General features: G+C 41.6%; 1 protein-coding gene across 2 annotated transcripts; it reads right to left on the bottom strand.

The window, feature by feature from the left end:
- Window positions 1-876: 876 nt before the first annotated feature.
- LOC120706466 (26S proteasome non-ATPase regulatory subunit 14 homolog) lies at window positions 877-16293 on the bottom strand. Of its 2 annotated transcripts, XR_005688306.1 has the most exons (7): window positions 16052-16293; window positions 15768-15945; window positions 14339-14420; window positions 13612-13788; window positions 13359-13526; window positions 12989-13241; window positions 877-1002 (listed from the first exon to the last, which is right to left on the bottom strand). XR_005688306.1 is itself a non-coding variant. In XM_039991126.1 (6 exons), the coding sequence occupies exons 1-6, from the start codon at window positions 16176-16178 to the stop codon at window positions 13050-13052; spliced, it is 924 nt and encodes a 307-aa protein (XP_039847060.1). In that variant the 5' UTR covers window positions 16179-16293; the 3' UTR covers window positions 12863-13049. The 2 variants fall into 2 exon arrangements, 1 of the variants encoding a protein (XP_039847060.1); XM_039991126.1 differs by lacking the exon at window positions 877-1002 and having other exon boundaries at window positions 12863-13241.
- Window positions 16294-17423: the final 1130 nt, after the last annotated feature.

The raw sequence follows: 17423 nt of genomic DNA, 5'->3' as shown, positions 1-17423 counted from the left end.
TCGAGGGTCCCGAGGGGAGCCCTCGAGCGAGGCGGAGATGAGTGACCCGCCCGAGGGTAGATCCGCTACCCTCGAGCGGGGCGGAGATTGTTCGGTGGGCCTGAGAGGGGTGCGAATGGGCCAAATGCTGGGCTTCTTTGAGTCCTTTCCTTTTTTTCCGGATTTGGAAGGAGGCCGGGGGCCTTCGTGGGCCCAGTTGCCTTAACAGGTATTCGTGTTTTAAAAGCGATCTTAGTACTCCAATTAGGGTGTCCCTAATTGTGGCACCCGACAAGTTGACATGCTGGCCTGAAGTGACGGAAAATGGATGTCAGGAAAGGTCCCACCGTCCCAGGATGGCAAGGACCATAAGCTACAAGTCAGTCGCCGTGTAGCCTGGTGGTGCAAATTGATTTGCGTGTACAAATGTTTGGTGTATGGGGTTGTGTAGATTATATAAACTAGTATAGTTCCCATGCGTTACTACGGGTATAAATTTTACCCAAATCTACATAAGACCCCTAATATCATACCGTAACCGCATAATGTATTGATTTATACCCAAATCTACATAAGACCCCTAATATCATACCATAACCCCATAATTGATTGCCGGGTTCTAATTGGGATTTGGATTGATTTTTTCATGTTCCAACTAGGATTTCTTAATTTGTGTTGTCTTCCAGCCGACGGCGAGCAATCTCCAAGGTGGATCGACGTGGCGATGTGTATGTTAATTTGTGTTCGGGTCATTATCCCGTATCAATAATCATTCGAATTCTTGTAGTAGGCTAGCTTCAAAATTGAACAAGCCATCCGCCACAGCCCACACCACAGGTCATAATCCCATTATATAAGTCCCCCAATAACAATGACATCCTACATGACACATCAGCCTAAACATAATAAGAATAGCCTAAAGCTTTGATAGAAAATGCAAGAAGTTTAACAGCATGCTACAGAAGAATGCATTCATAAACAAACCATAGAACCAAAATGTATCTGGCGTCAAGCTCATTCCATGTGTCAGGGGTAAATTTGTTTTTACTACTAGCAAGATCCAAATACGCCATGTATTTCGATTAAAAATTGTATTACCTTTAAGCGGTGCACCATGGTTAGTTCACAGTTAGATTCGCCTTTGCCGGATGAGCGTTCGTCAAATTCTCGCCGGCCTCCCAACAAAACCGGTCTGACCGGGATTGAGGGGCGGCTCTTTCTGCTGCACACGCTAGTGTTCTCCTGTGTTGGCTCTGAATCTGTGCCACTAGCTAGATCTGTTGCGATTTATGAAATGGATCGGAGGAAGAAGAAGGTGACGAGCATAGGAAAGAAAAAAAAAAGGAGATGTTGTGTACTTCCTCTGTCCTGTAAAACTAGTCATCCTAGGAATTCTTTGACAAATTATGAAGAAGATAAAATGATCATGTTTGCTCCTATATATTATTTTTTTGTACTAATTATTCTTGTATGCATACTTTTAAAAAAAATAGGGTAGAGTGATTTATTTTTCGAGATATTTTAAATCCTATGATGGCTAGTATTTTGGGACGGAGGAAGTACGTGTGGGCGGTGCGTAATCGATGATTATGATTGGTGAAGCTGAGGCGTGGCGTGTCTGCTCGTGCATGTTGCTTCGCTTGGGGAGGTGCATGGGGCCATCACCGGCCTTTTTCTTCCTCTGCTCACCTTCTTTCCTCTGCACGAACGGCCAGACGTGGGCGCGAGGCCCGGGGTCGCTCTCGGTTCAAAAGCGCGCCGCGCGGACGAATATGGTGTCTGCTGGGTGGACCGATGGCAGGCGCTTGAGTAACGATAACTGGCTGATGCTTAGCGCGTTGGTGTAGAATTTAAAAGAGTTTTTCGATAAATTATAATAAAAATTACATTAATTTTTTAAATAAAATGTTATAGAGAATATGCAGTAAGACAAATAAGCATTCGGATTGAGTTTGCTAAAAATTAAAAAAATAATAGATTTTTCCTAATAAAGAAAAGCTCGCATAATTTTGGTTAAATTTGAAAATTTATAGTGTAAAATCATCTTGATTAGAGAGTTGGAAAGGTGGATGGTTCTCAACCCCGACGATCTATTTTGTTGCTATTGTGATAGTTTATTTTGAACCGAGCACTTGACATAGGGCAAGGAGAAAGAAAGACATGAGAATCAATTTATTTTGAGTGGAGCATTTGTTGTAAGGAAAGGAGATAAAAAGACATGAGAATTAAATCAAAGTGATTATTTATTTTGAGTGGAGCACAGAAGATGTGTGTACTATGCGCACAAATAAAATTAGTATAAGAATAGTGTGATGTGATGTTCATGTGTAAGCTAATTATGATTTTGTTTGGTTTGCTTTGCTTTCTACATGCATGCATGACAATATATGTGTGATTGTGAATAATTGACGTGCAACTTTCGGGCTTGATTATATTGATTGCCGCGAGCTGGTGGAAAAAAAGTACATGGTTTTGTGATTATTTATTTGAGTGGAGCACTTGCTATAGGGTAGGGAGATAGAAAGACATGAAAATTAAAGCAGAGTGAACATTTATTTTGAGTGGAGAATAGAAGGTGAAAAAATATAAGCTAGAATGATGAATCAACAGTCATGATTAATCTTGAACTTAAGATCGAATGTACACAGTTTTCTTGATGATGTGGCGCAATATGAGTTGAGAGAAATAGAAGTTAATGGTTTGTAGTGGGGACCAACTATATAAGTTTTATAGATAACAGGCTGTTTAATCAGCTTGAATGTTGAGTTGGGGAATAAAAGAAACGAGAGAGAAGAAGCGGGCGGTAAGTTTATCGCGGGTGTCGACATAAGCATAATAAAAAACTCTGCTGTGAGAGAAATAAATGGATAATATATTAATAGCGAATAACTAAATACTATACAAATAGGATAAGAGATATAGACAGCAATGATTCTAACATCCAGCAATCGGTTGTGTTATTAACCATTAACCTTGCTAACTAGACTGGAGGTCGCCTGCGCCATCTAGGTATGTATTTTAGCGTCATAATGCATCCTGGTCAAGTAATCTTTGCGAATCTCAGGTTTCGCATGCGAACATACAGTATTCATGAACGAACAACCCTTGAATGCTCGCTGCTCCTAGCTTTGAACGAAATCGTTGACTATATAAAAATAGTGAGGCTACGCTAGCTGTACTGCTGTACAGTTCCGCTCGATCTTATCATAAATTGTCTAGTAGTGCCGTACTTAGAGCGAGTTCACTCTCGGCAGTATTATATTTGATTCTTTAGGAAGTTACTCTCTTGATCTCGTGTCCAATCAGGTAGGATGCCAGATGTAGGAAGCTTCTGCTAAGAACCGTCAAATTGGACCCGCTTTAAGCAAACTGTTGGTCATCAACTATTAAATTAGAGCTATCACAACTCCATCGACTGACATGACATTCGCCTAAAATGACATCAAATCCGTTAGTCCCGTTACGTGCTTGTCACATGCCCAGGATTAAGCGCACGTACCATTTACAAGGGTATATCACCAAAAGATCATAGAGAACAATTTTAAACATAAAGCAATACAACATTTAAATTATTACAAGTTCAACATAGAAGGGTCCAAATCTGAAAATAAAAGATTCAACAATCTAATTCAAATTTGGTTCAAATGAAAGAGACGTGAATAATAAAGTTTAGTATTTGTCATGATCTCCCAAGAACTCATCTCGCAGCGGAAACAATAAATACAACAAAAATAACGGCGTCTTGCTCAAGGGTGCCATCACCACCACAAGATCCTACTCCTCCCCCACACTAGGATCGGCGGAGTAGAAGTGGCCAAAAACAAACTCCGGCTCACCTCAACTTAGTTTAGAAAGCAACATGAGTACAAAAGGTATTCGCAAGTCTTACGCAAAATAAATAAACAAGGATCATGCAAGAGGCTCAAACGAGGCTTTAAGGTTAAGTGATTATTGCACAAGTATGAACTCTCTAACCAACATCTAGCTCTCTAGTAAAATTATTTATTCTTGCCCAACCCACAACTCAAGTTTTAATTGACTAAGATTAAACCAAGTAATTGACTATAAAAAGCCGTGAAATATATACCACCATAAACGATACTTGCTACAAAGAATTCATGAGATAAAGAGCTTGCTCATAACCGAGAGCGCGGCAATTCGAATTGATTTAAATCTTGCAAGAGTGTACTTCTTTACCCACACGACGCAAGAACCATACGGCTCACCCGACCGATCACATTGGATGAGGGAGTACTTGCGACAACCGTTCCCAACATGGCTCAACCGTTGAGGGTACACCTAGCTTGCGCAGAGAGTCACCTAGGTCCACAAGGCTCAACAAGTGCGAGCATGGATAACCGGATAAGTGTGATGACTCTTGACCATACTTTCCTATAAAGTGACATGATACTCTAAGCATGGCTAAGCATCTAAGTAAGTTAAGTAATTCATTAACTAAAAAGTGACAAGAACAAGGATAAATAATCAAGGGAAGATAAATGCATAAAAGTAGATACAAGAATGCAATACATAATATACTATATATATAACCCAATAATACCCAAATGAGATAACTAAATTGCATCAATTTAAATAGGTACAAGGGGTCATGCTTAGCTTCTTGCCTTGGTTTTCTTCTGGCTCAACAAGGAACTCGACACCAAACTCGGGTTCAACGGACTTGGCGGGCTCAACGGTCTCGTTCTCCGGCGTTTCGGTCACTATAATGCATGAATGAGATGTATGCATTAGAATGATGCCATAGATTATGCAAGGGTGACATGACATGAAGAATGAATGGCACATATGCGATGATGCACAAAAGTAACACATGCGATGACAACCGATTACTAATTAACGTGCGAGCGAGGAACTAAAGCGAGAATTAAGAAAAGGACTATCACAACAAGCACAAACCATAAATTAAATTGAGTATGCAGGGAACATTATAAGGAACCCATGAAACTTGGATTTGCAGCAAAAACATTTTTCTGGAATCAACCATAAATGTAACAATTTTCAGCCACTCTAAACAAGATAAATAAAAAAGGACATGCAAAGGAGTTCAAACAATTTTCATAAAATTTACAAAGGAAATACACAAGAAAACAAAGCTAACAAATGTGGTTTTGACATTTTACAACTTTCCAGAAATTATTTATGCAATAGACAACATTTCGGACAGAGCATATGTAAACACATTAAAACCTTAACAAACAGCAGACAAACCTTATAACAAGTCATACTAATGGAAAGAGAATTTCACATGCAACCTAACAAAATTTAGTTTGGAATTTTTAGAGCAGTACACAATTAACTCAGCATTTAACTTCTTTTTTCAACATTAAATCATAAATAAATCTAAATCAAGATAACATACAAAACAACATTTTTTTAGAGTAGATATGAGCATTATTAACCCTACAAAATAATTTTCATATTTTTCCGAGGTCTACACAAATTTACACATATTTTACAAGATCACAGCATAACATAAACTCAATAAAAGGCTAGATCCACACAACAGGGCCAGCGTGGGCCGCTGACAGGCGGGCCCCATGGGCAGGCAGCCACCAGGCCGGGTAGGCAAGGCGCTGGCCTTGCCCGCGCCAAGGCGCGACCAGGACGAGGCGGAGCGGGGCGCACGTGCATGCGCGTAGTGCGCGGCGACGGCGGGCGGCGGCGGAAGGGCGACACGGCGAAGTGGGGCCGGGGAGCAGGGGCATGGCGCGTTCTGGGAGGTGGCGAGGCTTACCCCGACTACGTACGGTGAGGACGGAGGCAGTCGGGGCGGCGCAGCGAGGCAAAGAAACGGTCGAAGTTTGAAAATCAAAACGGAGGTGTTACCGGGCTCAAAAATTCACAAAACTTTTTTTAGAGGAAGATAAAATCAATAAGAACATTTTTCAACAAGAATCATTCGAAAAGCTTTTGCAGATTGGTCACAGCAAAAAGAAAAATTCAGCCATTTCTGAATTTTCCAAGGGTTTCGTGGCTCGATTCAAAGGTCATAAAATCCTGCAAAAATATTTTTAAATCGACATTTGAAATCTAGTATTTATGTAAAATTTTTGGAGGCCAAGTTGCATAGTAGAAATTGAACTTCCTTCACACACACATATTCAAACATACACACATTTGAATTTAAATCAAACCACACATGCACATAATGCTCCATTATGTCTTAATGATGCTCATGATGACGTTGTTTAAATTTTAAGCATGATTAGCAAGTTTGGGTCGTGACACTTCTCTGGTCGATGGCATTGCATTGCAGATTCCGTGTGTTGTTTACGATTTTATGAACGACATGCAGAGAGCTTTGCAGGCTGAACGGGTACGGTGAGACCTGCAGGCCCTAGCTTCAAGGCACTCAAGCTTGACATTCAGGAACGACAGCGACAGGATCAAGGCGCACTATTATACTTCTACATGCTAATTGTTGCTCGTTACATTTCAAATTATAGGTCGTTTGATTTTTTTAACTCTAAGTTTCTCGTCTTATTTAAAAATTTGTACAAAATATCACTTCTTTTGTTATGGATTGCTTTATCAATATAAGATCTTCAAAAATAATTTAAATTTGATAATGTTTGCATAAATTTTTTGAATAAAATGAGTAGTTAAATTTAAGGTAAGAAAGTCGAACGAACTACAATTTAAAACGGATGTAGTACTTCTCCCGCACCGCGAGGTTCTAAAAATCACTGGTGGTCTCTTTGATCGACAAGGCCATCTGATCGACCATCTCAATGGTCGGGGTTCCTGCACGACTACACGCCGCCGCTGGCCACGTTCGTGTAATCGTGTACGGAGCTGTATCCAGATTAGAGACGTTAAACAGAACAAAAATTCAATGAGCAGCTGCCGAACTGTGGTTACGATGCCCCGGTCCAGAGTGGCAAAACTGGGGCCTAGCAATATAATTTTCTTTAAGTACTTTTTAATCTAAGCTCAATTTTTACTTGTTTTGAGTATATCTTAATCTTAACACATTTCAGTCCACAACAAAAGCTTACAATATCATTTGGTTGCTCAAAAGTCCACAATAATCCATCCTGATCTCTAGCCCCACAAGCTTTCTCCGTTCTCCGTATATGGCTGCTCACTAGTCACAGCTGATTGGTGTCTTAGTGGAAGGTGCTAGGCGGACTCACATCTCACGATCGGCATCGTGTGGATCCACGACAAGAAACCAAGCCGCCACAACCAAGATTGTACGGCAACGACAAACCCACCTGCTTCACTAATGCGATCGCATTAACCATCACAGTCATTACTTCTATCCATACTTCTCCAATTTAAATCTATTATTCTTGATACGATAAGCTCTGTAAATATTGTTGACTTCGTATCGCAGAATAGAATAGATTTTTATTTAAATTAGACATTACCTTTGTAGGAAACCAAGACAAAACTAAAATGAACAAGATATATTGACTCACACTCCTATTTTTCTTTGTGAATTGTTATTGCATGATTAAATAATATATATCGTGACTAGTTGGTGCATATTAGCGCGCGCGGCCAATAAATATTAGTGCAAATTGCCAAATTCTTGTACCTACAAATATTATCAGAATTTGTTCAGTCCCTTTAAATTTCTTTCCAGTTTCGCCACTGCCCGGGTCAGACCTTTTTGGCAACATTCCAATATTCTGCTTTAGCATGTATCAATGCTTGAGATCAGCTCGTGAAGACGGTGGATCGGAGTGAGCGCAGAAGTTGGCTCTTCCAAGATGGGGCTGACGTGTACGGTTAATCCCACATTTTTTTGTTTTCTTTTTTTATCTAGAATACCTGCGAAGAGTTGACTAACACACATATCCACACACGTCACAATGAACTGGCATGCGTAGTCTAGGTTTGATGTACCACCCGACACCAGCAGCAATCACAATCCTCCGCTACAGTTACATCATCTCCGCAATCACTCTGTCTCCACCAGTAAAAGCATGGTTAATAATAAAGCTAAATACTTGGCTATAAGCCAAAGTATAAGAGCGAAGTTATACAATAAGCAGTCTTTTTGTTTGTCTACAAGATACTCCATCTATCCTCAAATGTAGGGCATCCTAAGTTTTTTAAGACATATTATGAAGGTAGAGAAAAAACGCATGTACCCCTCATTAATATATCTTTTTTTATCATGCATTCACCAAAAACAGGAGATTAGCATACCTTTTTTACTGCCCTAGCCCACCATCAATTGATTTCTTTACAAAACTAGCACCAAAACCAAGGAGATTAGCATGATTTTCTATTCAAAGAATTTAGGATGTCTTACATTTGAGGACAAATTTTAAACCTACAATGTCTTAATTCATACTTTACATTCTCTTTTCTATTCACTCTCACATCCACTTCTACTTGGACCCACATCTATCTAGGAGCTCGTGCTTCGTTGCTTGCATGAGAGTCAAGCTATCATCTCTCTCCTTCCTTCTCTCTCACATCAGCAAAAGTGATGACTTGTTTGGCTATAAGCCCATTATTGTACCTGCTCTAAGAGACACTGTCCCGCCATTTAAAACCACGATATCCAACCCTTTAAAAAAATGATTAACATATACTCTTGGTCCCCAAATAAATATTCATTTATAAAAGTTTGGATATATTATCAGTAATGAGAAATAATATTATTGCGGCTAATTATTTATAACAGTTCTAATTGAAAACCGCGTTATAGTATCCTAACCCGGTCATGCATCTCAATCCAAACGGGGTGGAGGCGCCACCGGAGCGATGGCGCGATTTGTCCTCAGCTCAAGTCGTGAGGAAGGAGGAGAGGCTGCAGTTCTGCACGCTGCAGCCTGCAGCTAGCGGCGGCGTTTGTTTGGAAGGGGATTTGGGTGAGGGCCTGCCGGCCTGCACGGTGCCACGGTATGGGATTCGTTGCTGCCTGGTGAAGGATGTGCGCAGGCGAGGGCGTGAACGCGCGCCGCTCGCGCGCGGTCTGAAATTAGCATTTCCTCCTTCAAAAGTCAAAACGTAACTAGGCTGAAAGTTAGATTGAATGCAACTAAGAAAACTTTTGAGGTGATTCATCAATTCAGAATTTCAGATAGATTGTACTACAAGCAAATCAAAATACAAACACGGCTGCGGTTAAACAGAACGCTAATAAAGTTGAAATTTTTTATCCATTTTGCTTTATTTGGAGTCCCACTTATTTCAATCCCTTCTCAACCTGTTGTTGTTCGATCGTTCCTCCTTCCCATGGGCCATGCCCATGCCACGCCGCCGGCCGTCACCTTCCGTCTCTGTTTTAATAGTAGTCGTCGTCGTCGTCGCTGCAGCAGCCGCCATCGAACCTTTCCCCCAGATAGTTAGCTCCTCCTGCAAGCGCCAACCCGCCTAGCATCCCGGCCGCTGCACCCACCGCCAGACCTGTTCCCATCCCCATCCCCGAATGGTTGCCCTTCTGTGGAGCAGCGGCCGCAACAACCACTGGCGGCGCCGCGGCCGCGTACGCCGGAGCAGAAGGAGCGTACGCCGGGTACCCCACCGGCGGCGCGGCCTGCGGTGGCTGCTGGCCGTAGTAGGCCGGCGGCGGCGGGGCGGCGGCGGCGTGGTACGGGTCGCGAGAGCCGCTACCGGCGGGCGGTGGAGGGCGGCACCCGGACGACGAGCTTCTCGTCCCGCCATTCGGGGTTCTCGCCGTCGTGGTGGTCGACGCCGGTGGAGCACTTGGGGCCGTCGTCGACCCAGAGCACGACGTAGGGCTTGAGGTCGCCGTTGCGCCAGTTGACGTTCTTGAGGTCCTGCCCCGAGCCCACGGTAACCTCCACCTCGTAGCGGGAACCCATGGCAGATTGATCCCTTTTGGAAGAAACCCTTGGCAAACTCACGGCTAGCTTTCTTCCGTTTGCTTCTTGGATCGCGATCAGAGAGAGAGTGGGAGGGGTTAAATAGGCGCGTGAGGATGTTGCGTGTGTACGCCTACTTGTTATTTTATGCTTTACAAAGATTTAAGCTTCTGACTTTCTACGAATTATTTATAGTAGTGATAATGCAGCTAGCATATTCTCTGGTTTTTCATATGCTTGGTCGCAACAAGAGAACTTAGGTGTGAAGCTTCCTACCATACAACATATCTTTAGGGTTAAGGAACCCCGAACCCTAATCGTCATTACAATTTACAAATAGATGAACCCACGTCTTCGTGCATATACAAAGAGTACAAAAGTTTACAATGTTCCAAATCTAGGATTTCCAAATATATCTCGGTTGGTCGTTAAATATATTACTCCTTCCGTTCCAAATTATAAGTCATTCCAAAAATCTTAAAGAGTCAAATTTTTTTAAGTTTGACCAAATTTATATGACAAGATAATAACATTTATGATACCAATTAAGTATTATTAGATTCTTTGTTAGCTATATTTTCATATTGTACCTATTTGATGTCATAAATCTTTATATTTCTCTCTATATTTTTTGTCAAACTTTGAGATGGTTTGACTCTCCAAGATTCCTGGAATGACTTATAATTTGGAACGGAGGGAGTATCATAATACAATATACTGCCTTGCTCAATTTTTTCTGAATATATTACTGTATAGTAAGTAGTACGTGTTGCTCATGATTCTCGGAATTTGTTTCCTGCAGTCATTGTATGACTTTGCACGACATGCAAAATTCTGTAATAAGCCTAAGGTTAAAGAATTGGCTGATGAAAGATTGAAGAATGGCCAATTATGATTTATGAACTACGACCCGCATGTTTCAAATTCTCGTAAGGCCGCTTCTCTTTGTTTTCTGACAGTTTTTTAAATCCTAACATATATATGGTTTTTGCAGTTTCTAATGCATGTCATGGATACAATCTACAAACTTTATACCATTTTAGCTCAACCAAAGACAAACAAAACTTACCTAGATTGACTCAAAAAGCTACTTTGGATTGGTGTAAATAAATGTCATACAAGAAGTATGTGTGTGGAATCCTAAATATTACCCAAATTATTTTAGTGCTGTAAGCAAACTTGACCCTAAGACGGAGAAGAGAATCGGAGATACGAGATGGCGAGATCGCGATTCGCGACAAGAGACCAATCTCCTGCTTCTCGTTCTCGTTGTTTCCGCCGGATGGCTTCTCAGCTTCTTGTTCTCGAGGTCGCGGACTTGCGGTCTTGGGGCGTCAGGCGACTCGCGGAGACGGGAATCACGGTCATGGCGTCACGCGCCAGCGGACTCACGGACTAGATTGGAGGCAGGTTGAAGACTTAAGAGTGGAGCATGGGCTTCAGTTGTTGGGCCTAAGCCCTAAGGTGAACTACAGATGGGGGCCCCAAAATTTTGGGGGCCCGGTGCGGTTGGGCCACTTGCGCTGGGCCAAAAACGGGCCTGCTCGCGAGGTCGCGATCCGCCCGCCGGCGGCCAGCCGGCTGCCGTGGAGGACTACTGCTGTTTGCCGGTGCAAGCTTGTACGTTTCGCGTGAGTAATCTGATCCCCCTGCCCTTAGAAATTTAGTAACAATTGATACTGATCGATTTTGCCTTGCCATCATGATTGCTTTGTGTTTAGCCACTTAATTTTATTCACATGTATGTAATAACAAAATTTGAAACTATAGCTACCCCATCTAATTTTGTTTTCTTAGAATTAATCATCAGTAATTAATGCCAATGCTACCTTTGTATATTTTATTTGTAGAATTGTTAAATTAGAATATCCCAAACTACTCCTAAATATGCTTCTAAATTAGCCACTTCTAGTATTTTTAATATAGAGAAACGGCAAAATAGGCATTTGCGTCCCTCAACTTTATCTCGAGGATCATGTTCGTCCCTCAACTTTTAAATTGGTCAATCTAGTCTCTTAACTTTTTATTTTTGGATGAAACTCGTCCTTATCCTGATGTGGCTCTCTATATTAGTATGAGAATAATTCGAAATATCCCTTTTACAATTTCCTCCTTCCTACCCTCCTCAATTATTTCCACCGATGTGTCACTGTATAGTTTACTCGGACATGTAGTTCCCTAGTCAATGGAGTAACTTGAGCCACCGGGTTTTAGAACTTATATAAGTTCTAGTATTCAAATATTAAATTCTAGCATTTTGCAGAGCTACACCAGTATAAGGACAAGTTTAACTCAAAATGAATGTTGACGGATTAGATTGGATGATTTGATAGTTTAGGGATGAACTTGACCCATAGGCAAAATTGAAGGACTAAAAATACCTATTTTCCTAGAAAAAATAACTCGAGGTTTACATGCAAGATTTGTGTCGCCGTAAAGACCTGGTGTCAATCAGAAGGGGAGGACGAAGGAGTTGACATGCTGGCCTGAAGTGACGGAAAATGGATGTCAGGAAAGGTCCCACCGTCCCAGGATGGCAAGGACCATAAGCTACAATCAGTCGCCGTGTAGCCTGGAGGTGCAAATTGATTTGCGTGTACAAATGTTTGTTGTATGGGGTTGTGTAGATTATATAAACTAGTATAGTTCCCATGCGTTACTACAGGTATAAATTTTACCCAAATCTACATAAGACCCCTAATATCATACCGTAACCGCATAATGTATTGATTTATACCCAAATCTACATAAGACCCCTAATATCATACCATAACCCCATAATTGATTGCCGGGTTCTAATTGGGATTTGGATTGATTTTTTTCATGTTCCAACTAGGATTTCTTAATTTGTGTTGTCTTCCAGCCGACGGCGAGCAATCTCCAAGGTGGATCGACGTGGCGATGTGTATGTTAATTTGTGTTCGGGTCATTATCCCGTATCAATAATCATTCGAATTCTTGTAGTAGGCTAGCTTCAAAATTGAACAAGCCATCCGCCACAGCCCACACCACAGGTCATAATCCCATTATATAAGTCCCCCAATAACAATGACATCCTACATGACACATCAGCCTAAACATAATAAGAATAGCCTAAAGCTTTGATAGAAAATGCAAGAAGTTTAACAGCATGCTACAGAAGAATGCATTCATAAACAAACCATAGAACCAAAATGTATCTGGCGTCAAGCTCATTCCATGTGTCAGGGGCTTCAATAAAATGGGTATGTGTCGATTGTTTGGAACAACAATAGTTGCAGGCTAAAAGACAACCGTGTCAAGCATGGTTCCTAGGGTCTGAACTATGTTTGATGACATCAAATTTGACACATGCTCTTCCAAATGCTTCTTTGCATCCTGCCGCCCCACATTCGCTATGGCAAGTTTCTCAGGTGGCAGCTCATCCTCCTCTTGCACTGCCTTGTTGTACTTGATGGCTAGGTTCAGCATTTCCTGGACAAGAGAGGAGACATTGTGGATAATAGGCAACCAAAAAATATATAATCAAGTATGAAGCACCAACAGAAGAAAAATTGTCTCCATACAACTGATGGAAGATGCTGTACACACCTGGACAGTCTGCTCGTTGGTTTTCGAGTGTGTGTCAAACCTTTTTAAAATTAGTCCATCAGTCCATTTCTTTTTGTGCAAGTTCAACAACATTTTCTCCTCAAGCTCGTTTTTCCTGTAATTGATTGCAATTGAGTAGTAGTGTCTGTTCAGCCCATGGATAAGAGCCTGAAAAAAAAGACAAATATGATCAAATTATTTGTAAGAAACAAACAAATCAAATTCATATTAACCCTATATTATTTATATTTACCTGGATAGATGGCTTATTTAGGTGTCCAACATTTGATGTCGTCTGCCGTGGCTCCTGGCCAAGCATCATGGTCTGAGGATTAATGAGGCGGAATGCATCAATAACCACCTTCCCCTTCACACTCTGGATGGGATCTATCACAACAGCGACAGCCCTGGGATTCAAAGCTTCAAAACTCTGCACATTTATATACAAAATTTTAGGCACTGAGTACTATGGTGCGAGTGAAATTGGAAAGTGCAGCTCTATGCAAACTTATCATATCACTACCTATGAATTCCTATCTCCAGATCATGGAGAAAGAATAAGATATAAACAAAGTATGCAAAAAGTACAAAACTAAATAGAAGAAAAACTCGAGTTGAGATCATATTAGCCCATGCCCAGATTTTTGTTTTCTTTAAAGAAAACATGCATAGCACACAGAGAATGCTACTTAATGACAACAAGGTCCAGTGACAACTTTCGAGACATGAAACCTTCACAATGAAGGTACTGAAATTGAAATGATAAGAAAGTAGAAGCAAAAGAAAAGCTAGTACCTCCAGTTGATCAATTAGTTTATTTATATCCATATTTACTAAAGAACACAATCTGTCAGTATTTAATGAAATGGCATAAAGTAGAGTGGGACTACAGCAGTTATTTCATTTTGTCAGAGTATAAGCGAAAAGAACCCCCCCCCCCCCCTTCCCCCGCATAGAAAAGAGGTGGTATATGCATAAACCTGTTGAGTATTGATATCAACTCCAGAGAGCCAGCAACCGAAGCCAGGATGTGAGTGATACCAGCCTACAACCATTTCTGGTCTGTAAAAGGTAAAAAAAAATGTCAACATAATTGTTTCCTACAGAACGGAATAAAATCAACCCTATTGAGTAAATTGACCAAAGAAAAAAAGCATTTATGTAGAGCATTGTCATTCAAAATTTATGATATATAAGATGCTGGACCTATATGTGCCGCAACACCCTCCCCTAGTTTGCGTAATTAAAAAAAGGTAGGTGTGCAATTGATGTATCAAGGATCAGCGAGAAATTTAGCTGGTTATAATAATTCTAGAACTCAAGCAGTTTACAACATAAAAGACTTTCCATTTAAAGGTTACAAAGTAAGCCATGGATGAGATGGCAACTTCCAAAAATTCTTAGCAAATAACTTCCTTTAGGCCCATATGTGCAAGCAGCTTTGGAGGAACAAAAAGATCTGTTATGTTTACACAGTATTTTTCTGATTATTTCATAAATATATTTATGCATCTTAACAATATGAGGAAAAACTAAAGATGTGACCACAAATAATGTGTACCAAGAAAATCACTACAGGGGTATACATTTCAACAACAATATGAGACAAATTAACACAATGGCTAAATCCATTCAGGCCATTGCAATTTTCAGTCAATTAATTGTCAACAATTGCACAGCTGAAGATTGCCAAATGAATTCAAGTTGCACATAGAAGTAACATTGTATATTTCATAACCCATTAACTCTAGTGAAGCTCTGGGGTGAAGATTTTGAAGGATTATGATCAGATAAAAAATTGAATTCAGAACACTATAACTATCTCTGAATCATTTATTCAGACGGTCAATCATGATTGAAACCATAGAATTTGTAGGCATCATCATTATAGCCTAGTAGGATTAGCTTGTAATGAACAAAATTACATGGTTAAACAAGACATCAAGATATATACATCATCTACACTATATTTATATTTACATCAGAAACAAATGAATTCAGTAAGTTGTCGATTTCCATTGTGCTAAGCAACAATAAAAGTAAAATCATTCCTTTTAATCAAAGAAAAAGTAAAATCATTCCTTTTGGGCCTATTTAGTATGAGGATTTACTGCTGCCTAAAGAAATTCATAACTTGTAACGCCAAACAACTATGAATAATGGCATTGCCCATGCCAATTGTTATCCTGAAAATTTTCCTATACCCCTTATAATCCTTATAAGGAGCTGCAATACAGGTGATACTTTCAAAATGATTATGTATCAGCAAAGCAACCTCGCATTAATCCAAATAGACGCATATGTGAACCTTGGTGAAGTCCAAGAGCATGGTCCTACCCAATTTTATAGACTAAATTAAGCAAATCATACACTGCAGATCCATTCAGAAAATCATCGGGAGTACCGTACCTGCCGGTTTGCTTGAGCATGTCAAGCATGTTCGTCTGGAAGACGTGGTCGACGGCCTCGACGCTGACCCCGGTCCCGCTCTGCGGCATGGCGAAGACGTCGACGACCCTGACGGTGTAGTCGTCGACGAACTCGCCGAGCATGAGGCCCATGACCTCCATGGGCACGCCCGCCCTCCCTGCAACCGGAACCCCGCGTCAGGCACAAAAGGGGGGAAAGCGGAGACGAACCCTAACCCTAGGCAGCAGGGGAGGTTGGGGGGAAGAGGGAGGAGATCCACGCACCGTGCTTGAGCATCTTGAGGAGCGCGAGGGAGGAGATGTAGACCTGCTCGGAGGAGTCGAGCAGCGGCGAGTCCGTCGGTGGCTGCCCCATCCCGGAGGCGCCGAAGATCCGCTGCAGCCGCTCCATCGCCGCTTCCGCCGCCTCGCCTCGCTCTGCTCTCGCTTCGGCGCCTGGGTTCGCGTCCGCTCGATCTGGTCGCGACTAGTGAGAAAATCTTCGGGCTCGCTTGCGGTCGCGGCCGCCGCTTTAATTTCTTTCTTCGACCGCACGGCTTGTGCCCGGGGCTGGGCCAGTTTCGGAGTCGGGTGGGCTGGATTGAATTGGAGGAAGAAAATCCGGGCTGCCCTACAAATTGGGCCTCACATTTGCCCGGCTACACCGGGCCGATCTCACGGATGCTGAAGCTGAACTATTGGGCTGCCCGGCAAGTCCTACAAGTCCAAGAGCAAGATTTGCTGTGACGCAAGAAGGCGGCAGAAGGAATTTTTTTAAAAAAAGAGCAGGGATGCAGGATGATTCAAGTTTGATAAATTGATATGATGGTTGTTTTCAACCAGCTTTGCGCTTCCTTTTCTTTGAACCACAAACTCGATCATAGCCTACTTGTATAAAAAAGGGAGCTACCAACCTCCACTCAAAATAAAAGGAAAGCTAGTACCAACCTGGAGCTATTTGTTTTATTTCTGCCCCTTGGGTCCAAGCAATCTGGAACATTGTGGTAGAGGCAATTCTTGAAGTCTTTTGGTTTGTTCGTAACATGGCATTATTGGGGAGACACGCAACCCAGATGGCATGTCTGGTCGTTTTCCTTTACACCATGTCACCGCATAGCAGCCGCGCTACTTTACGTTATCCCCAATCCACACACACTAATAAAAAGGTGAGAGCCGCACGCCCGCACCACTGCACCAGTAGTGCTGTGTCTGTGTGTGCCAAATGGGCGTCGTTCTCGATGCGCGAACGGATATGCATGCTCTCTCAGATGGGCTGATTCATATTTCTTCTCCGTCCTTATCATTACTCTTTGTGAAGAACAATAATCATATTTTTCTTCTCTCATTATTGTCAGCAGCTAGCGTATCTTGATCCCGTCAAATCGCAGCCGTCTGAAAGCAATTAGCTTCTTTTTCCGAGCTACTAGTGACGAAAAGGTGATGTGTTTGGCCGCCGGCCGCACAGGAAGAACACCACACGTGAGAAATGAGCTCACGGGTTGTTTGGTTCCAGGCACTTTTTTTAAGTCTTTGGAATTTTTTTAATATTTAAAAATATTAAATAAAAATTAATTATAAAACTAACTGCAGAACCCTGGGGCTAAATTGTGAGACGAATCTAATGAGATATATTAATCTATGATTAGCGGATGGTTAC

The sequence above is a fragment of the Panicum virgatum genome, chromosome 5K (assembly GCF_016808335.1).
Source record: "Panicum virgatum strain AP13 chromosome 5K, P.virgatum_v5, whole genome shotgun sequence".
Classification (NCBI taxonomy): domain Eukaryota; kingdom Viridiplantae; phylum Streptophyta; class Magnoliopsida; order Poales; family Poaceae; genus Panicum; species Panicum virgatum.
This window is presented reverse-complemented; position numbering and strand designations above follow the sequence as displayed.

Excerpts from the sequence above, each read along its gene's own strand:
- LOC120706466 (XM_039991126.1), bottom strand. The coding sequence starts at position 16,178 with ATGGAGCGGCTGCAGCGGATCTTCGGCGCCTCCGGGATGGGGCAGCCA. Across the intron at positions 15,946-16,051 it reads CCTCAAGATGCTCAAGCACG|GGAGGGCGGGCGTGCCCATG; the intron begins GTGCGTGGATCT and ends TTCCGGTTGCAG. Across the intron at positions 14,421-15,767 it reads ATGCTCAAGCAAACCGGCAG|ACCAGAAATGGTTGTAGGCT; the intron begins GTACGGTACTCC and ends TACCTTTTACAG.